Raw genomic sequence first — 21,896 nt, 5'->3', positions numbered from 1 at the left:
TGAATTGACAATTATCAGTGCTAAAGGTACAGTAACAAACAGTGTGGTTAATCAGACAGAATGAAGAGAGGCTGAAGGCTGTGCAACAATCACACAGATGGGTTTGTGACACAATGCTGCCCCTTCTGTTCACCTGTAAACACTATACAGAGTAAGCACTCCCTTCAGATTCCTGGCAGAGTAAGCACAGTTCCAAATTGTTTGTCTTTCTTTGGACTGGTAAAGGCTTTAAAATCACTTTGTAACCCTTTTTTTAGATTTATGTAAAGTTTTTGATATTTGATCCACTGAAAGCTCTTTTTCGTACGGCTTTTGCACTATGAGGTATTTAAGGTTGTGCTCAATAAAGACATGAATGATGAGATTTTCTTTTGAGCTATTATTTTAGGCACATTATGTGTTAATACTAGTGAGGTCAATCGATTAAAAACTTTGATCTGATTAATTACAACAAAATGTGAGAGGGTGAGTCTGAGAGTCCTATCTCCTGCACCAAAGCTCACTATCTGGTGGAGAGACAGAGAGAGAGACAGAGAGGGAACGAAAAAAAATAGAGAGATGGAGTGAGAGAGACAGAGAAAGTGTTTCAGTCATTCAGCGAGAAAAAACAAATCTGGTGCATTGGGCGAGGGTGGGGCAGATTACGACAAAATGGTGCTGTATTTAACTTGCGTTAAAAAATAAATAAATTTGACAACACGGCAGACAGTTTCGACCTCATTAATATAGAACAGAAGGTAATGGAAGCATGGTTTTCATGTTTTATTTACATTGGTCATTGGTTTCCCGGTTGGACTTATTTAAAAAGGCTATTTCCGGTTGCCGGATCAAGGTAACAGTTTACACAGCATGGACTGATGTGGATCAAACATACATGGTCCCTTAAAGTCCTGATATGTTTGGCACAGTGTTTTCTCTTTAGGTAAAACATCACCTTCAGAGTTTTGCATTCACACATCGACAGAGTAAGCTGAAGTTCTGCCTAAAAGGCTCTTAGGCCGTGTTTCTCTCAGTAAACTCCAGTCCCAGTCTGAGGCACGTTTTCTGATAGTGTGGTCACTGTCGGTCAGGCTGAGGCCAGTTTCTGGACTTAAAGTAGCTCCTGAGGCCTTCCAGGTTGAGTGGAGGGAAATAAGGTCCAATACGTTTTCTGGCCCACCACTTCCCCTGTGCAGCACTGGAGCTACCGGGTCTCGTAAACTTATACCTGTAGTGTTCTCCTCGTATCCACCTGAAACCACAAAGCAGAAAACACTTTAGAGGTGGAACGATGCTATGGTTTAATGGACTATGGTCAGTAGACACACCCAGTAGGCAAATTAATGCTGCCAGGAGCCAATGGGGGGAAAATAGTAAGATTTACTCATTATTATTGCATTGCCCAAACAGCCATGTCACAGAAAGACCCTTTAAGCCCCAAAACACCAGTGGCCAATGAAATTAGCTGTAAAATAATTATATTTATATATTGTTTAGATACAAACCATAACTGATTTGTAATACAAAAATATTTTCATATATGTTTGTAAAACAAACAGCCAAACAAAATCATTTATTTTCAGCATATAGAATTTTGCTATATTGTCTGCATTGTCATCATCTATGTTTCCTGTGTCTCCTTATACTAGACTTTGAGTTCTATGTAGAAGACCATGCGCCAGATGTTGCTGTGACGTGTAATTCAGCAAGTTGCCTTTCAAGGTGCAGATTTCAACTCACTTTAAATACACATCAAGATTCAAGATTCCCATCAGATTCCTTTTTTTGCTTTAAAAAAAGGCTTAATCTACAGTTACAGTAGATACAGAAAACACCAGCGTACTCTCTTGTGATAGTACCATTGTGTGACACAGACTGGACCAAACAGAGTACGGTATTTTTCGCACTATAAGGTGCACTTAAAATCCTTTAATTTGCCAAAAATCATCAGTGCGCCTTGTAATCCAATGTGCCTTATGTATGAGTTCTGCCAGTCAGGTATTAAGGAGCAGTAAAGCCACTCTGTTGAAGTACAGCTTTATACAGGAGTTTCAGTAAAGTTTCTCCAGCACTGAGGCTGGAGTAGTATTAGCATTAGCCGCTAATCGCAGCAATGGCTTTTACGACTTTCAGAGGTAAGTATATCGGACTATAGCTTGTTAAAACCAGCTACACGGGATTAACCGGTAGCTGATAGTGCCCTGGCTTACCGGAAAACTCAGGGTTCCTCAGTGTAGCGCTGTTAGGCAGCATTTAATAGTGCTAAGCGCTGCTAACCATGCTGCTAACAGTGTAAAATATTTGAAATCTAAGCTTACTGTAAATAAACTGAAGCACTTTATTCACAAGAGAAATCTGTGTAGAGTATTTGTTTTGGAATTATGTTATAATTCGGTGCGCATTGTGTATGAAAATGGACCAGAAAATAGACGTTTCTTAATAGTGTGCCTTATAATATGGTACACCTTATAGTACGGTAGATGTAAAAGCACAATTCTCATCTGGTTTACCGTCTCGCTAATTTTCAAGGCTGACCTGAATGTTGCAGACCTGAGACCATGAAACTTAAACCCATCTCTGGAAGGAACAATGTTAAAGTTCTTTGTCTGGTAATTCTATTATTTCCTGGTGATAATAGATGTTTAGAGACTCTCTGCATAAACTAATAAAATGTGAATAAAGTAACATGCAGATATAAACACATCATTTGCAGTTAACATTTCTGACAATAACCACCATGCAGCATCACTCGGCACCAAACATTCTCAGTGAAAAGCACTGGATTCCTTGCTCTCTAATACATCAGCCAACAAATGCCTCTGCCAGCCAGCACCACAATGAAAGTTATGCAGAGAAAGAGCGCCATCTACCCACCCAGAGAAATATGTCCTGGGACTCAAACTCAGACCATGGTCTGAGACAACAACCTCTAAAATTACCATTAAATACACTGAAACCTCGTCTGCATTCAAATTTTTGCTCTTTTTTATTTTACTGTCTGCTCTTTTAATTTAAAAACACTAATGCTCAGATTTCCTCAATTAAATTATGTGTTTTAGGTAAGTGCTTTAGAACCTCCAAGTTCATGCAGATGAAGGATCTCACCTTTATGAAGAAACATCTGCTCTTAAAAAAAAATCAGCCTCTGACTCTAAACCCATACATCACCCAGATCAGAAATTATTCTACATCCCCAAATGTTTGTTCGTCCCAGACCCACGGTCCAGTTCTTACCGTGGTTTTTCTCTGCCCTCAAATGGGTTGTGTCCTAATAGAGATAGAACTGTGGAGTCATTGGCCAAAAGTCTGCCTGCTATCTGGATGACCCATTCATTCTGCTCATATGTCTATGAGAGAGAGAGAGAGAGAGAGAGAGAGAGAGAGAGAGAGAAAGAGAGAAAGAGAGAAAGAGAAAGAAAGAAAAAGAGAGAGATAAAGAGAGAGAGAGAGATAAGTACAAACGTAAAAGGAAAATAACATTAAAACTGCAAACCGTGTCAAAGTTGTCAAGTTTTTGTAAACAATATGTCTAAAGTAAAGCTTTCATAATAATAGAGATAATTTGCCCTGATAAAGTTGTATAATCTCCATAGAAAAGCTCTGACTAATTAAACTGGATGCTCTGTAGCATCTAGAGGGGTATAACGCCCCCAGTAGTGAGCTGTGGAGCAGTAGAGCTTAAAGGTTCTCTGGAGTGATGATTGAGCTCCATTTAATACCTTTATGATGCGTTGGAGTGGCAGAGCTAATTATCCCAGATCAGTACCTGACCTCACTGAATGCAATTAAATCTCTCGCACAGTAATGTGTGCGAGTGGGTTTTCTAAGAGGAGTAGAGGCTGTTACTGCAGAAAAACAGTACAAACTCCTGGTTATTACTCTTGAGATACATTTTTGGATTGATTTTATTTTGAATATTTTAGGCCTTTAGAAGGTAAATTCTACATGTTTGTGTGAGGAAGAATGACCAACATTAAAGCCCTGAAAACTGTCGTAATAAGTTTGGGCAGTATGCTAAAAAAAACAAATGTAATGTTCTTTCATTTGAATTTTTATAGTCTGTATACCTTTTTTTTTTTCCATAGCTTTGTTAGAGAACCCCTTCTCCCCACCTGAAATGCAGCGAACCACATGAGCCAGTCCAGTCTGTAGTGGTAGGGGGAGATCAGGCAGGGCCGGCGGTCCACAGCTCCGGGTTTACACACAAAATCAAACTCCTCCCACACCACCCCCTCCGCCTTGTGATCCTCACTCAGAGTCCCCTGCAGAATCACCTCCGTCCGCTCCTTAGTGATACTGCAGAGAGAGAGAGAGAGAAAGAGAGAGAGATTGCATTTGATTGCATTCAGAAACAAAGAAACAAGGTGGGAGGAGTCTTTTCAAAATTGCTATAGGTGGATATTTGGGGATTCCCCCCCCCCCTGAATTACAGAGAAGAACGGAGAGGCAGACAGACGTAAAGACACAAAAAGATATATACAGAGAGAAAGACAGAGAAAGAGTTGGACGAAAGAGGGAAGGCAATAGAGAAAAAGTGGAGGACATACAGACAGAGAAAGAGAGACAGAAAGACAAAAACAAAGGATGGAAAAGGACAGAATAACGGAGAAGGAAAGAGAGGTAGACAGATAGAGGACAGGTGCAGAGAGAAAAGGACAGACAGATGAGGCAAAGAGAGGAGGACAGAAACAGACAGAGACAGACAGAAGGACAAGCAGAGAAAAAGAAACAGACAAAAAGATAGAGAAGGACATACAGACACAGAAACAAACAAATGGACAGAAAAGACAGAAAAACATAGTAGGTTAAAGTGATAGACAGATAGAAGAGGACAGACAGAGAAAGACAAACAAAAACAGACAGAAGTACAGACTGAGAAGAATGTACAGACATGGAGACAGAGAAGAACAGACAGACAGACAGACCTGCCGAAAGCTCCGTAGGTGTTGACGATTCGTAGAGGGTCGAACGAAGTGTTCATCACCTGGCGAGGGCTCAGGAGGTTGATGACCACGGGAACACTCAGATACGCAATCAGAACCCCCAGAGCCACATTTACCACCCGCCTTATATACATACCTGAGAGAGAGAGAGAGAGAGAGAGAGAGAGAGATTCTGATATACAGCACCTTTAGTCGATGCTCCCAAAAGCTTACAATGCTAGTGATGAGGGAATAGCATTGACCTTACACCATTAACAAGCTCAAAGAAGCTCCAAACTTCATTGGTAGAATTTTAAAAGCTCTGATATTTATTTAAAAGTGCACAGAGAGTTTATTAAAAACACTGTTTATACACAAAGCCTGGAAAAAACTTCAGGAAGTTCTCTGAATGCCAGCATTTTGACATTAAGTCACGATAAGTCGACTGACGAGCATGAACAAATAGGTAGGACATGGGAACAGATTGCAAAATTAATTCTGGGGAAATGCATGAACTGCATCTGTTGCTGAGTCACTATATCTAGTGACCATTGGAAAACACTAGTGGACAATCTACCACACACAAACACACACACACCTTTGGTAGGCGGGGGGCTGTGTTCTGCGGTGTCCTCAGCCTGTATGCTCCGTAACGTTTTCCGTGGTCCTCCGGTGGGCCGGAATAGAAATGCCAGTGCTGAATCATCAAAACAGGCTATACTGGGAACGATGGTTAACCAGTTGAGGAAACTCAGATTCCCACTGATTATCAACACCACCTAAAACACGCAAGTACACACACACAAAATAAAAAATATTCTGTGTATCAATGACTTTATATTAATGTGGCTGATACAATTGAAATGCTTTCATTATTGTCCATTCCATAATTGTGATGTGGAGCTGTAATTAGTTTTTATTTTATTATTTTTTATTTTTCTTTACCTTATATGCTATAAGGTGGAACAGGAAAGTTAGCTAGCTAGCTAGCAGAGACATACTACTAGCAATTTGAAATACTCGTTAGGATAAAAATGTCCATAAAACATTGAAGCTACACATTAAACTTTTGTAATGTTGTGAATATTGTTATTCTTAACAAAAAAACACCTAAACTTGTAGGTTTGTGATTCTTAACCAGCTGTTTGGAGTGCGCTTCTCTAAAATATTAGTTTGACGGGCCATGTAGCCCTAACACTTCCCCTAACCTACCACCTCCAGCCTAACAAGAATCGGGACATCCTACCCCTAGACATGAACACTCTAAACTGAGGGGTAGGGCTAAGTTAAATAGGATTGGACCAATGTGTCCAATAACCCTTTCTGATTGTGCCATGGAGCAGTAATTTGCTTGCAAAATTAGTTTAGCCTCAGATAAAAAAACATTTACTATACCTCTACTAAAATCCTGACTGACACAAGATGAAACTGTAACTGTAGGTATAGCTATACCCGTAAATTGAATGTGTATGTGTACATATTTACCTGAAAGAGGATCTGCAGCACACCATTAACCATACACATGCGTCGACCCATAAAGGTGAAGAAGGGCACGATGAGCTCGATGAAGTGATTACTGAGAGTTTCAAAGCGATGGAACCACCAGGGGGAGTGGTGCAGGTAGTAGGAGATGGGGTTGGGAACCGGCTGCGTCTGCAGGAGCATCACAGAGAGAAAACATCCACCTTTTACACCAGCATTCAGAACACCACCTCACTTATCAGCTGATAGAGGTTTAACCCATCCTGCACAACCGGAAAAGTATTTATAGTGTAGTGTAGTTAAAGCCAAATGAGTCAATCCCAGCTGAGGTTAAACTTTTCATGGTTTCATGCTCCAAAAATGATTAATATAATGAATAGAGTGTAGAATTCCTGAGTGTGTTAAATATGTAATACTAACTCCTGCAGGTAGTTCGCTCTCTCACAAACACACCTCATAGTGGTAGTCCATGCAGGTGAGGTCCCTCCAGCAGCGGTCTCCTCTGATCTTGATCAGTCCCTAAACAGTAAGAAGAATCATCTGATAATCATTAAAGGGAGAATAAAAGAGTATTATCCATGTCTTTCTCTAAGATAACTGATCGATACACTGACCGTATAACAAAAACATAACCATCTTAATAACGTGTTTAAAACCAACATCTACAAGATTAATCATTTAATAACTGTTCTACTAAACAGCTATAAATGCATCAACTAATACTAGGGATGTGTATTGGCAAGAATTTTGGTATCACGGTACAAGAGTTACGGTTCAATGTTTACCAATATGTTCTGATACTGATACTGCAATCTTTGGTCAGGGTTTGAACACAACAGAAAATAAACCACTGTCTGAAACCAATTTGTACATGTAAACTAATAATTGAAACTCGATAGTGTGTTTTTTGAAAACTGATACAGTATTGCAAAACAAAATATGGTGACATGATACCAACCACATTTTCTTACTGCCCTTACTAACACCCCACTCAGACACACCCACTCAGACCCGCACACTCCAGAACAGCTTTATGAAATGATGTGTGTGTGTGTGTGTGTGTACTTACAGCTCCAAGCATGATGCGCACTATTAGCCAGCGGAGGGTCCAGATGGAGATGAGGGACGGTGGGCAGCGGCGGGGCATCTGATCCAGACTCCATAATGGACACAAAAAAATCCCCAGGAATCCCGTCTCCAGCAGCTGACTCTCCCAGCCTACACACGCGCACACACACACACACACACACACACACACACACACAGTAAACAACAATCACAAACCCTGTTTATCAATAACTCCTGTTATGTTATGTCTAAGAGTTATATCTACACATTGTGTATATAATAGACTGTGAACATCTCCTTATTAAAACAATCTATTAAATGAGTAAGACATTGTATTTGAACACACACTACACAAAGAGCATTGTACTCACCAAAAGAATACCTGAAAGAAACAAAGAAAGATAAAGTTTACAAATACTTATATAGTTAAAAATTCTGATCAACATTAACTCATTAACTAACCCCAACTCTTTCTGTGGGTGTGTGTGTGTGTGTGTGTGTATTGTACTGACCACAGTACCTGCCCTAATCCCCCCCAACAGTGAAATTACCACATGGCCAAGGGTGGGTAGCGACTCACCAGAGCTGTCCGATGCTGGTGATGGAATGGTAAAGGATCCACAGCGCCGCCATAATGATCATGTTGGCTCTCCCTGAAAGTAAGACAAAGCCAGACAGTGCCATTCCTGCCAGAGCAATGCCGTCCAGGTTGGTATCCATATCCTCCCAGTCTAGGAACCAGAGGATGGAGGGAGTGTACGCCAGCGCTGCAGCTCCAATCTTCCCCCCAACATAACGCTTTACACTGCGCAGGTACTCCCTGCTGGGCATTAACCCCCGCTGACCAATCAGCTGCTTATTCTGATTGTATGCCACAGCAAACGCCACACCTTAAGAGAGAGAAAGAGAATGATGATCTCATGCTCCCTGAACCACTCTTTAACAAGTCCAGCCCCATGAATCCTGGCATTGTCATCTTGGAATGTGCCCATGCCATCAGGGAAGAAAAATCTATTGTTGGAATAACCTGGTCTATATTCAGTAAATTCGGGTATTGAGGTCAGCTGACCTCATTCTTTCAGCACATACTGTTGCTGAACCTACACCTGACCAACTACAGCATTAACCCCACATTATTTGTTTAGTTAAACCCAGGTGGCGACTTTTTTTGCCGTTAAGTGCCGGTACTCATGCAAATAGTGACTCTGCAGTCTTTGCAAAATCAAAGTCTGTGGCTAAAAAGTCTGTGACTTGTCTTTAGACATGAGAGGGTGGGTGTCAGTCAGACTTTAGTCTTATTAAAAATCTTTTCAGATTCATTTTGAAGTCATCTAGTGTATGATTAGCATAATATGCATCTAGCACAATTTAATTTTTATGGTTAGACGCTTTTTTAGAGTACCTTTTGTTGTGCAGAAGACAGGGTTGGTTCAGACAGAGTTGGTGAAGAGTTTACACTACTAGATTCCACCCAAAATCAAGTCTCAGCCCATCATACACTACATGACTTTCACTCTGACTGCACCAGAGACTGCAGACTAGAGCCAAAAAGCACAGACTCAACACAACTGGTGACAGGGGTTAAAAGCGGGCTAAAAGTTGTGTAGTGTACCTCCAGACTCAACACCTGAGGGGGCGGGGTCATCAGAGTTCAGGAGGTGTGTTAGCTAGAGAAAAACAAACAGGTGCACAAATATACCTCAGCACTGACTCTAGCCGCTGTGATAAACTGATAGCAGCAGTCCTGTGGTGTCTGAGGTGTTTGTGTGTAGGAGCACAACCGAGAGAGGAACCCTGAACTCACAGTAGATGAAGGAGATGGACCTCAGTAAGAGGATCCGGGTCAGCCAGTAGGTCCCGGTCTGTAGGGGAACTTCTACCCCCGGCTCCTCCCTGCTCTCGGACTGGGTCTCCGGCTCCGCGCTGCTCTGCTCAGAGTGCTCACCTGCGCTGCTCTCGCGCTGTTTACCTGTGCGTCTCCTCCTCAGAACGCTCTCACTACTCTCCGAGTCGCTGCACGCAGCCATGTTTCTCCCTGCTTTGCGCATGCGCGTCCAGATTTTGTCCTCCAATAGTATTAATAAATAAATAATAAAAAAAAGTTGGCAACACTTTATAATAAGGGTACATTAATTAACAGTAGAGACAGAATGCGTATTATTATTATTATTATTATTATTATTATTATTATTATTATTATTATTATTATCAATTGACACTATTAATTACACGTTATTAGGCATTACAACTTGTTTAATTATAATTTACTACACTCCTACAATGGATTTACATGCATGTAGTGTTAATCAATAATTAGTTATTAAATACTGTTAATTGTGACCCTTGCTGTGCAGTATAATTCAACAAGAAATACATTAAAAAGGGTTTACCCTTTTACCTTTAGAGACCTTACAGTAAAAACCAAAAATAACATCTTAACATTTCATATCTACACTGTAATTCGCTTTATTAGAAAAAAATATATTTAGCTAGAAAAAAACATAAAAAAAAATAATAGATCTAGCTTTTTTGATGTTTGCAGCAAAATTAACATTTCTCATCTATATCTACAAATGTATCAATATTATATTTAGATGGGTAGATATTTAGTAGGATTGTTAAATGTACTTCTCTGATTTTATTAATCAAAATACAAAACTTATAAGGGAGTGACCAAGCTTTACTCCAAGAGATTTCTGTAAAACAAAAATTCCAATATACGGTACTCTACTAACACCTCTAACAAACTTACTACTTCTAACCTCCTTCTTCCCCTTCTTTTCTCCTCTATCTCACTATTCACCTTGCTCTCTTTTAGGCCCTGTCTAAACTGTTTTTGCCTTGAACTTCTATGTCCTCTATTGTTAAATGTACATTATTATTTGTAAGTCGTTTTGAATAAAAGCGTCCACTAGATGTAATGCAGTGAAATGTTTAACTAATTTATCTGTATTATTAATATAATTTAAATATAATAGAGAGTACAGTACAGTACAGTACAGTACAGAACAGTTGTGCAGTGTCTGTGGGGGGAAGGCCGTCAGCAGGGGGAGCCGTTCTGCACCTTTTCTCTCCTCAGAAGAAGAGCTCTAACAACTTCCGTGTGTGAAGCGCGCGGCTGGCAACAGCAAACAACTTTACCCTTAGAGTTTAACAATGATCTTTACCTGCTAATTCCACTATGGATAACAGCCCAGGTGAGTCCCAGCCTCAGCAATTACAGCTATGTCAGACTCTTACAGCGTGGAACTGTGAGTAAAGTCTGCGGAAACAGTGTAATAACGCGCTAATGCTGTTAGCTTAGCCTGCTGCTAACAGTGCTATCAGTGTAGCTTAGCTTCAGACCCAGCTGCCCCACTTTACTGATTACTCAGTTTAACTCCTTATTTTTCACTAAATCCTTAAAGCCTGTATGTGTGTCTAAGACTCTAAAGTAACGTGTTTATAAAGGTGTTTGGCTGTCCTCCACAGTTCAGCGCCTGCTAACCTGAGGAGAGCTAATCTTAGCTTCCCTCAGTGCCACCTTAAAAGCTGCATAGCTTCAATCCGCTCCCGCGCGCAGTTCTGCCGGTCGGTTGCTGTATTTAACCTGGAACTGAGAGTTCTACTAAAGACAATTTAACCTTATCAGTAGCTCATTTAATGTTCGGCAGAGCCACGTATCAGACATTCAGATAATATATAACCAGTTTTATGTAATTATATATTAAAAATATTTAATATTTAAATAATATTTGTAAAAAAATGTAATATTTAAAATATTTTTTACATTGTAAATGTTGAAAACTATATTAAAGCTATACAGGAACACCAGGGCGGCAACCAATTATTATTTCGATAGTCAACTAATCTGATTTTTTCGATTATTCGATTAGTCAGCGATTTATTTCTACCATGTTCTCCGTCTCTAAAAAAACAGTTAAACATAAGATTTAAAAGCAAGAAACAGACTAAGTTGAGTGTAAACTGTGTGTCCATTACACACATAACACTGGCAAATTTGGATGTGACGAAACTGGTAATAATTACATTACCCCACTCCACCAGGGGAAAGTAGTCCAGTCTAAACTGTTTTATGACTGGGTTTATGACTTATTTCCTGTACAGATGTGATACTGTGGATCGAGGAATGTTAAATGTGCACAGGATTTCGGAAATAAAATGTCTCATCTATCTCCAACAACCTTAACTTTATCCAAGACAACCACAGCACCAATAATAATTTCTATAATAATAATAATGATAATAATAAGAATAAGAAGAACAATTGCAACAAGCAAAATTGCATATATTGTCCCACACAGCAGTCAGGTTTCAATCCAGATAAAAGACACGTGAAGTGACCAGAGGTAAAGTGTCCTGTCCGACCAGATTTGTTAAGATAATAATAAATCAATTGTTTGTTACTGTTAACACATTGCCTCTGTGTGTTTCGATCTTCAAGTTCTCAAAATTATTTGCATAAATCGGTTAATGATCTAATAAAAAACATGTATAAAAAAGCATGTATAAGAAAATATCAATCTGATTATTGACAGACTGAACCATAGTCAGACTTTGTCGCTGCGACTGTAATAAATGACCTGTTCACTTCCTCACAGGATTGCCACCTGGTGACGACCACAATATAGAAATTCAGGGCTCTGTCACTGTCTGCAGCATAGAAGTGGAGACTGAGAGCCAGGAGGAAACTGCTTTTAGCGATGAACAATTCTGTGAGTTGTCTTTCGTGTTGTATAATTGATATTTGTATTATGATTTTTATAATACATCACATTTATAACTATTCATACATCACCAGCTTCTTTATTCTTTTCATTCCTTTATTTTGTTCCTTTCACTCTTTTGCAGATTGTGAGAGCTGCCATAAACCGTATGTGGATCAATGTGAGGTCCACGGTCCACCAGTGTTCACCAGTGATTCCTACACACTCACAGGAGTCCCTCAGAGGGCTCTCCTCACTCTGCCCCAAGGTCTGGTCATCGGCAGATCAACGTCTCCTGGAGCAGGGCTAGGGGTTTTTAACCAGGGCCAGGCTCTTCCTGCTGGAATGCATTTCGGTCCTTTGGACGGAGAGCAGACCACCAAGGAAAAAGCTCTGGAGAGTGCATTCTCTTGGGTGGTAAGTGTGAAAAGTGATTTGGAACAAAAAAAATGTAATTATGAAGATTTTAAATATTTAACACCAATAAATAAAATGGCTCTCAGATGCAATTTGTGGTACAGTAATAAGGCTTAAACTGTTCTTAAGGTTGTTTAAAACATACTGATTACATGCCAGATTAAAAGTGTTCTACGGTCTCATAAAATTGTAAATCAGCAGTGTCAAATTTGCAGCAGCAGATTAGCTCTAAAAAAAAACTATGTAGCAGAAATTCCATGATCAGACAGTTTTTTTTTTTGTTTGTTTGTTTGTTTGTTTGTTTTTTAAATAAAATGTCTAATCAGTTACTCGATCAGTTATTTGAGCAGTCCGCTTACAGCCTATTGCACAGAAGTTAAGAGGTATTTATTTTGAGATAAACAAACATTTGTATATCAAGTATGTTGTGGGTTTTCGTGCATCGAGTCAGTACAAATACTATGAATACCTTAAACATATCCAAATCTTACTTTATTCACCTGTTTTATCCTCAGATCTGCCGAGGAGGTGATCAGTATGACTACATTGATGTAGAGAGGGACACGCATTCAAATTGGATGAGGTGAGTAACCATAACACCGTAACTACAGATCACACAATACCTTAATTACAGCCCCCCCACTGTTTTAGCTATGTCCCTCTTGGTGCTTTAACTACACCAACACAATGGTCACAACGCAATGGTCTCGTACTTGCTGCTTCACACAGTGCTGACAGACCTACCAACATTTACGCGTTAATACAGTTCATTTTTTTGGAATTTACACCAGTAATATAAATATAATAGAATTTTTATTTTTTTATTCTTTTATTATATTTATTATTTTATTTACATTTGTGCACTGTTTGATATTTGCACTGGAGATTTAGCACATTAGCACAGATGAGTGTGTTGTGTTCACAGGTATGTCGTCTGCTCGCATAGTGAGAAAGAACAGAATTTAGTGGCGTTTCAACAGAACGGGCGCATTCTGTTCCGCTGCTGCCGACCCATACCTCCTGGGCAGGAGCTGAAAGTGTGGTACGCGGAGGATTACGCCAAAAGCCTCGGGATCACCTGGGATAAAATCTGGGACAGGAAGTGCACACCTCTAGGTAACATGAACCTTAAGCCGCTTTGATTGTTGCAAGTTCTGTAAATGTTTACCATAAAAAAGAAAGTGAATCGAATTGTTTTGTATGTTGAGTTAATGAATTAAAAGTTCCAATGAATGTGTGCTTTACTCTTTGGCAGGAAGAACTGATGAAGAGGCACAGGTCTTCCTCTGTCCTTACTGCCAGTACTCTTTTCCCGCTGCTTTTTATCTGCACAGACATATCAGACGCTCACATCCAGAAGAATCCTCACATTTTTCAGAAACTCAGGTTCTGGAGACAACAGTCTTGAACCTGGATCAGTGTCTGCTTGCCTCTGATGCACCACCATCTTCTTCCCATTCACAGACAATTGCAGAATCTTTCCAGAGCCATTCTCCAACCCTCGATGGTCAGACAGAGAAATCCACTGCAGCTGAACTGTTCCATGAACACAACAGTAATTTGAGTGACTCTACAGAGCAGACTGACAGTGGTGCAACAGAGCAGAACAAATGTGTGGAGTGCAGCAGAACATTTTTGAGGTCATACCATTTAAAAAGACACCAGCGCACAATCCACTCCAAGGAGAGGCCATATTGCTGTAGCCACTGCGGGAGGTGTTTTAGTCAGGCTACAGGGTTGAAAAGACACCAGCAGACCCACCAGGGTAAAAAGAACTTGGGAACAGACTCTCAACCTGCAGAGAAAGAGGGTGTGCCAATGGCAATCTATCCTTGTACTGAGTGTTCGTTCTCTTTCGTGGCAAAGCTCAATCTTTACAAACATCTCAAACGGCACCACCATGAACAGTACCTCAAAGTAGTAGAGAATCGCTCTATTAACGCAGAAACGCCAGTGCAGGTTGAAGAAATCATAGACAAAAATGACCCACCGTACGAACCACCAACCAGGAATAGAAAATCTGCTCTGAGCCCAAACAAGCGCAAGGGTCTTCTGAAAAAGGGACCTTCTGGTCGACCTCGAGGCCGACCACCTAAAAACAAAACTACTCCAAAGCCTGTTCGGAACAAAGCTCAGGAGCAGAATCAAAACATGTCGATCACATCTGAACAGGCTACCGCAGATTTGGAGGGATCAGCAGAGTCGCAGAAAGCCCAGGAGGTCCAGGAGCTGCCCACATCTTCCCACATATGTGGTGAGTGCCTGAGAACCTTCAGCCACTTGCATCTTCTGAAAAGCCATGAATGCATTCAGCAGGGCGATGGCCCCCATGGCTGCTCTCTCTGCGACCTCTACTTCAACCGCCTCTGCAACCTGCGGCGCCATGAGCGCAACATTCATGCCAAAGAGAAGCCGTACTGCTGCACGCTGTGCCTCAAGTCCTTCACCCAGTTGTCCGGTCTAAAACGTCACCAGGAGAGCCACTCGCGCCTCAGCGCCCAGCGGCAAACTGCGACGCTGGCTGACGCCACCATCCACGCCTGCAGCCACTGCCCCTTCTCCTTCACTGGCGAGCGCTACCTGCACAAGCACATCCGGCGCCACCACCCAGAGATGACCACCAAATACATCAGTCTCAGCGAGAGCACTGTGTCCTCCAAGGAGCACAGTTGCTCGCAGTGCTCCAAGACCTTTCGAACAATTCGAGGTTTTAAGAACCACGCCTGCTTTAGGCAGGGGGACCAGCTGTACCTGTGTCCTGACTGTGGCAAAGCTTTCGGCTGGTACAACAGCCTGAAGCAGCACCAGCGCATCCACACAGGGGTGAAACCATACGCCTGCACCCAGTGCCAAAAGAGCTTTGTGCATGCCGGTCAGCTAAACGTTCACATGCGCACACACACGGGCGAGAAGCCGTTCCTCTGCGCTGAGTGCGGAGAGAGCTTCAGGCAATCGGGCGACTTGAGGCGGCACGAGCAGAAGCATTCAGGGGTGCGGCCGTGTCAGTGCCCCGACTGTGGGAAGAGCTTCAGCCGGCCACAGAGCCTCCGGGCACACCAGCAACTCCACAAGGGCACCAAGCTCTTCCCCTGCACACAATGTGGGAAAAGCTTTGCCCGCAGGTACCACCTGACCCGCCATCACCAGAAAATGCACTCCTGACAAACCTGTGACTGTTCCAGAGGATACACTCGATGCCTGTAAAAGCCAGCTGTACTGTTTTTTTTGGAGCTGCTACGCAGACACTGTTACACAATTCTGATGTCGAGCTTTGTTGGTGCTGCTTATGGGCAGGAGTCAAGAGTTCCATGTATAACACAGATGCATCCATTTCATCTGCTCTATATTATTGTTTAATGTTACTTTCTTAGGACTTTAGACACTTGGTTCATGTTGGTGGAAAAAAGGTAATGAGAATGGAAGGACATTTATCGGTAGAACCTAAATACATCCCTGTTGTTTTCAGAAACAAATGCAATGTTTAATTTCATCCACAATAAATTAAATTAAATGTGTGTATGTGTCGTATTCTGAATGAGCAATCAGTGTTGGAACAGAGTGATCAGAGAGAGAGAGGGAGAGGGGGAAGGAGAGAGGTTGTGATATGCTGTAGTGGAGCTTTTACAGTAGAATCCAGAACATCTTAAATAAATTCATCCTAAAAGAAGCACCCAATGACGGTAAATAGGGACAGCGCAACATCTCTCAAAAGTAAAGCCACCCGAATTTGAGCACTTCTGCAGGCTGACCATATTTATCACAACAATTTTAAGAATCCATCAAATTTTTCCTCTTCCATCTCCAGTGTCTAATTCTTAGAGCTCTGTGTGCAAATATTGGCACATTTTATTATATATACAGTATACACTGCCCAAAAAAAAGGTCAACAACTGGATTGGATTTAGATGTTATGATTTTGATGACTGGTTTGGTTTAAAGGGTAATATCTGTGTAGAATTGTATTTATTTCGTTTGATAGTTTATTTATTTTAAAAGATATCTCAATGGTAAAATCCAGATATGTTTTTCCAGTTTAGATTATTTACTAAAGAATTCCAGTATGCTACTGCAGATGGAGTAGAAATAACAATAATCTCTGTTGAACAACCTACAAATATCTCTCCATTCCTCCATTCATTCCTTCTCATTTTTATAGGTTCTCTGATATGTCACTATACTAGTGCATTTTTAAAAAATCGTTAAAAGTTACTTTATTTCAGTAATTCAGTTCAAAATGTGATAGTTATATAGATGTTACACACAGTTTGAGCAGTTTAAGCATTTTATTTCTTTTATTGTTGATGAAAACCCAAACGTTGATGTCTCAGAAAATTTGAATATTATACAAGACCAATTGGTAGTTTTGGCAGTGTGGGCAGTGTGCCAAGTCCTGCTGGAAAATGAAATCTGCATCTCCATAAAAGTTGTCAGCAGAGAGAATCATTAAGTGCTGTAAGAATTTACGGGAAAACACTGCATTGACACTGGACTTGATAAAACATAGTGGATCAACACCAGCAGATGACATGTCTCTTCAAACCATCACTGATTGGTGGAAACTTCACACTAAACCTCAAGCAGCTTGGACTGTGTGTCTCTCCACTCTTCCTCCAGACTCTGCTCCCTTAATTTCCTTTAAATGAAATGTAAAATTAACTGATGATCAGTGATGGTTTGGAGAGACATTTAATCTGCTGGTGTTGGTCTTCTGTGTTATATCAAGTCCAAAGTCAGTGCAGGGTTTTTTAATATATCTGCCCACACTGCCAAAAGTAACAGTTGGTCTTATATAATATTCCAGTTTTCTGAGACACCAGATTTGGATTTTCATTGGCTGTAAGCCATAATCATCAACAATAACAATAAATAAACGCTTAAAATAGATATATCTGTGTGTAATACATCTATATAATATATAAGATTCACATTTACTGAAATAAAGTAACTTTTCAATTATATACTAATTGTTTGAGATGCACAAGTAGGTTCCCCTCCTGTTGTGGTGTGCAGGCAGTGGGGGGCGCTAAGCTCCTCTGGTCTGTGGTCTGCGGTAAATCCACAGGAGGAGAAGAAGAACGCAGTCAGGTTTCTTTGTGTTCTTTAGGTTTAGTGGATATTTCTGATCGATTTTCCACGTTCTCTGATTATTTCCCGTCCTTTTTCCCCATCTATAATTGTTTATATAAACAGCAGCGGAAGGTAAGTTATTAATTTCGTGTTTGATCCATCAGAACTGGGATTTTTTTTTCCTCAGGATTTATGCAGTACTTTCGGATTATAGCCGGGGTTCATACATTGACCATATCTGATCACATTCATTTAAAGCAGTGTTTTTTTGTGATTTACAGTATTTTTTTATTATTATTGTTTTACGTTTAGTTAAACTACCGATCAAAGGTTTTAGAACACCCCCTCATTTGTTTCCTTTATTTTTGCCATTTAAGCACTTCAGCTCCAGTCAGTAACCGGAAATGCTCCAAAATCCAGTATATTCATACATAGTGCGTCTAAAAAAAAATAGAATATGATTGAAAAGTTACTTTATTTCAGTTAATCAGATCAAAACATGCAACTCATATATTATATGGGTGTATTACACACAAATTGATCTGTTTATTTATTTTATCGCTGATGATTATGGTTTACAACCAATGAAAACACAAAACTCATCTTAGAATCAGGATTTCATTTGCCAGCAGGATTCGGCACACTGCTCACACCCCCAAAAGTACCAATTAATCTTATATAAAATTAAGAATTTATGAGACACATATCTTTGGTTTTTTTATTTGCTAAAAGCCATAATCATAAATAATAAAATGAATAAATTCATAGATTTATTTGCAATCCAATTAACAGTTCAAGTAACTTGAAATGAATACAGTTATTTTTTTTTAGATGATTGAATATTTTGACTACTATTTTAAAAAGTTTTTTTTTATTTGTATCAATTTAACACTTTATTTCGTTTACATTTAAGTTCCCACTATTAAATGCTAAAGAAAAAGAAAATGTGTAATTAATCATAGAATTCTTTAGTGAATAATGCAATATATATTTTTAATCGATTACATGAAAAATTTAATTATGTCTCTTTAAAAGCATTATCGCTCTCTTCCATTTTTCTCTGTGTTATTTTTGCAGTGAAAATGAGTGAAGTGGAGCTGTCATGTTTGGCTTATGTGAAAATGTTCCTGCACGCCAGCCTGTTTCCCCACTGCAGTGTGAACGGGCTGCTGTTATCCTCCAGTTCATCTGAGGGCCCTGTGTGTGTTACAGACTGTGTTCCTCTACTTCACTCCCATTTATCGCTGGCTCTCACGACACAGCTAGCGCTTACTCAGGTACCACAATATATCCAAATGAGTTTTACATAAAAAAACAAGGGTGCATTACACTAAAAACATTTAACATTTCTACAAAATGTAAAGATTTCCTCTTTAACCTTTTTAGACTGTGTTCATTACAATCGACATCATGCGTTTTCTTTTTTCTCATGTATTTTTGCACTTAACACAGATTGAGACGCATTGTCTATCAGAATAGCAATTTGTCACCCAATCAAACAACAGCTAAGACAAAATTTTAAATCTCCACACTGACGTAAAGTTTTGCAGTTAATGCCTCAGTTCATCCCACGTAGCTTGTTTTAACGTGATAAACACACAGACTACAGACTGATATACTCAAATCTGAACAGCGAAAAAGCTTGCGCTGCAGTTAGCAGCTAATGCTAATATTGCTTCAGCCTTGGTGCTGGAGAAATTTCATGAAAATGTTTTTGTAACTCTGTACTTAAGCGGAGTCACTTTACTGCTCCTTACTACCTGATATGGAAAATACAGTGATAATAGTATTATTAATAGTAATAATAATAATAATAATAATAATAATAATAATAATAAAGGTTATTATAATTATTATTTTCAGTTCAGTATAATTTTTTGAAAATTCCTAAAGCTGACGTTCAGTTGACTGTTGGATAATGTTTTTTTCTTATTGTTGTTTTTTTGTTGTTTTTTTTTTTCAGGTGGATGTATGGTGTGCACAGACACAGCAGAGGATCGTGGGATATTATCAGGCTAACGCATCTCTATCAGATAGCAGGTGCATCTTTCTGTTTATTTCTTTCTCATTGCCCGTTCCCAACCATGTGTAGACAAAAAAATTTTAAATGACCATAAAGATTAGAAAGATAAGCCAGTTTCTGGTGCCTCTAACAAATATCATTTAGGATTCAAAATATATACTCTTCTGTGTGATATGTGATATTGTTTGTATGGAGCATTGAGCTAATAAATGTGCAAAAAAAAAAAAGTAATCAAAAAAGTAGGCAGAATGTGTTTAAAAGGACTGAATTAACTTTTAAACAAGGTTTTAAAGAGCCACTAAACAATATTTTTTTCTATTAATAAATTAAATGTGTTCTTTTTAAGTAATGAAACATACCAGTCCAGCTTGAATTTTTATTTTTTAAACATTTCTAACCTTAAAAAAAAAGCCATTCTTCAATGGTTATTTCTGCCTCTGAAGCGTCCTCTCAGGTTGGACTATGCTATAGGTGTGGATGACTCACAATATGCAGATCAGTAAATCAATAATACCGCCCCACTGCTGACATTCACTGCTGCTGCTGCAGCTCAGCCAATCAGCTCTCTCTCTCCATTACCCCTTCTGTTTTTTGCCTATTTCAGCAAAATTCTGCATTTAGTGCCCCTTTAATTTCTGTTCTTCTTTGATCTGCCACACTGTAAGCAGGCCAGCTACTAATGTCGTCCAACATTGCTACAACACTATTAGCACGCTGGCTGCCAGTCTTATTCCACATTGCTACAGCGCCATTAGCATCCTGGATATAAGTCTTGTACCTCATTGCTGCCGCACTGTTAGCACGCTGGCTACTAGTCTTGTCCAACATTACTTTCATAGCATTTGCTCTCCTGCTAAGGGCCTCGTCCTGTTCTTGTTGTCCAGTAAAACTCATTCTCATTCTCTAATTCTTTCTCTCTCGCTCTCTCTCTCTAGCCCATCACCATGTGCTCTGAAAATTGCAGATAAGATCGCGGAGCAGTACAGTAATGCAGTTCTACTGATGGTAAGACATTTATTAATAAAAATATTTATATATTTACTATACGATAGTCATTATTTTAAAGAAGGTATAATTAGTTTGATATAAGTCATGTTTGTGCAAACTTCATTCATTTAATTGATGTGTGTGTGTGTGTGTGTCAGATTGATGGTAGGAAAATGTCCCCAGACTACCGTGTTCCCCCAATAGTGATGTATGAACATAAAGACTCTCGCTGGACCCTTAAAGACAAACACACGTAAGAACCCCATTCTCACACACACTCATTATAGAGCACTAACACTTTTAACTAAATTATGCTAATAATTATATAAACAGAAATATTACAGTATACTCTAATAAAAACTCAGATGAATGATAGTCAGAGTAATGCAGTGATTTTACATCTTGCTTTCGTTCTGTAGAATAATGCTTCATCAGTGGGAGGAGACTCGTTTGATTGCCAGCCAGCTGCTGAATTCATTGGATCGCACGCTCCTGGTGGATTTCGACAGCCATTTGGATGACATAAGGAAAGACTGGACCAATCAGAAGCTAAATGCCAAGATTATGGAGCTGGCCTCTCCGGCTAATGGCAGCATGTGAATTGTGTAGAGACATTATCACATAGATAGAATATGCTGAGTAATTTATTTAATGTAGAGAATATCTGATTTAAACACTTGGAACTATTTTTTTGGATATCTGATATTTGTCTTATATGCACATGTATAACACTACTGTATTTGAATATGAGTTATAATAATATGGATGTTGAGAAGATGATTGTGTGCTGAATGATGAGGTACATGCTTGTCTAATAAATTCATACTAAAACAACACTTTTTTTACTCTTTATTTTCATTATATAACACTGACTTGTACCACCCCAAACTTTTTTTACATTTTGTAAGGAATAAGTGATTGAATGCACACTAGCGTATCTCTTTATGCAGTAAATTAAGATGATGTGCTTGTAGATCATGAATAATTTGATTATGTGTCTTAATATGTGCTGTTTCTACTGTATGGGTGCCCTTCTGCACGTCAAATACATGCAATACAATGCCATTAAGTTTCTTTAATGCTGCCCCTACTAGACAGTGTGGGAGGTAACTCTTAGCTGTGACTTGATTTAAGGAGCTTTTATCATTACAATGTTAAAGTATAGCATTGCATAGAAGGGGGTTGTTCTATGGCTCGATAATTTTTTTTTTTTTATGCACATAAAAATAATTTTAAATTTCTAAA

At 39.5% G+C, this 21,896-nt stretch overlaps 3 protein-coding genes across 3 annotated transcripts; 2 read left to right on the top strand and 1 right to left on the bottom strand.

The window, feature by feature from the left end:
* Nucleotides 1-747: 747 nt before the first annotated feature.
* lmf1 (lipase maturation factor 1) lies at nucleotides 748-9,554 on the bottom strand. Its single transcript, XM_007232857.4, has 11 exons — nucleotides 9,256-9,554; nucleotides 8,032-8,341; nucleotides 7,823-7,833; nucleotides 7,453-7,601; nucleotides 6,837-6,902; nucleotides 6,387-6,554; nucleotides 5,500-5,680; nucleotides 4,905-5,058; nucleotides 4,092-4,275; nucleotides 3,214-3,326; nucleotides 748-1,231 (listed from the first exon to the last, which is right to left on the bottom strand). The coding sequence occupies exons 1-11, from the start codon at nucleotides 9,497-9,499 to the stop codon at nucleotides 1,057-1,059; spliced, it is 1,755 nt and encodes a 584-aa protein (XP_007232919.4). The 5' UTR covers nucleotides 9,500-9,554; the 3' UTR covers nucleotides 748-1,056.
* Nucleotides 9,555-10,486: 932 nt separating this feature from the next.
* prdm9 (PR domain containing 9) lies at nucleotides 10,487-16,089 on the top strand. Its single transcript, XM_007232858.4, has 6 exons — nucleotides 10,487-10,648; nucleotides 12,053-12,166; nucleotides 12,303-12,574; nucleotides 13,090-13,157; nucleotides 13,500-13,690; nucleotides 13,830-16,089. The coding sequence occupies exons 1-6, from the start codon at nucleotides 10,633-10,635 to the stop codon at nucleotides 15,734-15,736; spliced, it is 2,568 nt and encodes an 855-aa protein (XP_007232920.3). The 5' UTR covers nucleotides 10,487-10,632; the 3' UTR covers nucleotides 15,737-16,089.
* Nucleotides 16,090-17,608: 1,519 nt separating this feature from the next.
* Nucleotides 17,609-21,485, top strand: emc9 (ER membrane protein complex subunit 9). Its single transcript, XM_007232859.4, has 6 exons — nucleotides 17,609-17,773; nucleotides 18,719-18,918; nucleotides 19,605-19,681; nucleotides 20,600-20,669; nucleotides 20,810-20,904; nucleotides 21,071-21,485. The coding sequence occupies exons 2-6, from the start codon at nucleotides 18,724-18,726 to the stop codon at nucleotides 21,249-21,251; spliced, it is 618 nt and encodes a 205-aa protein (XP_007232921.1). The 5' UTR covers nucleotides 17,609-17,773; nucleotides 18,719-18,723; the 3' UTR covers nucleotides 21,252-21,485.
* Nucleotides 21,486-21,896: the final 411 nt, after the last annotated feature.

This window comes from Astyanax mexicanus, chromosome 15 (genome assembly GCF_023375975.1).
Source record: "Astyanax mexicanus isolate ESR-SI-001 chromosome 15, AstMex3_surface, whole genome shotgun sequence".
Taxonomy (NCBI): domain Eukaryota; kingdom Metazoa; phylum Chordata; class Actinopteri; order Characiformes; family Acestrorhamphidae; genus Astyanax; species Astyanax mexicanus.
Note: the sequence above shows the minus strand (reverse complement) of the source record. Positions and strands in the feature narration are given on the sequence as shown.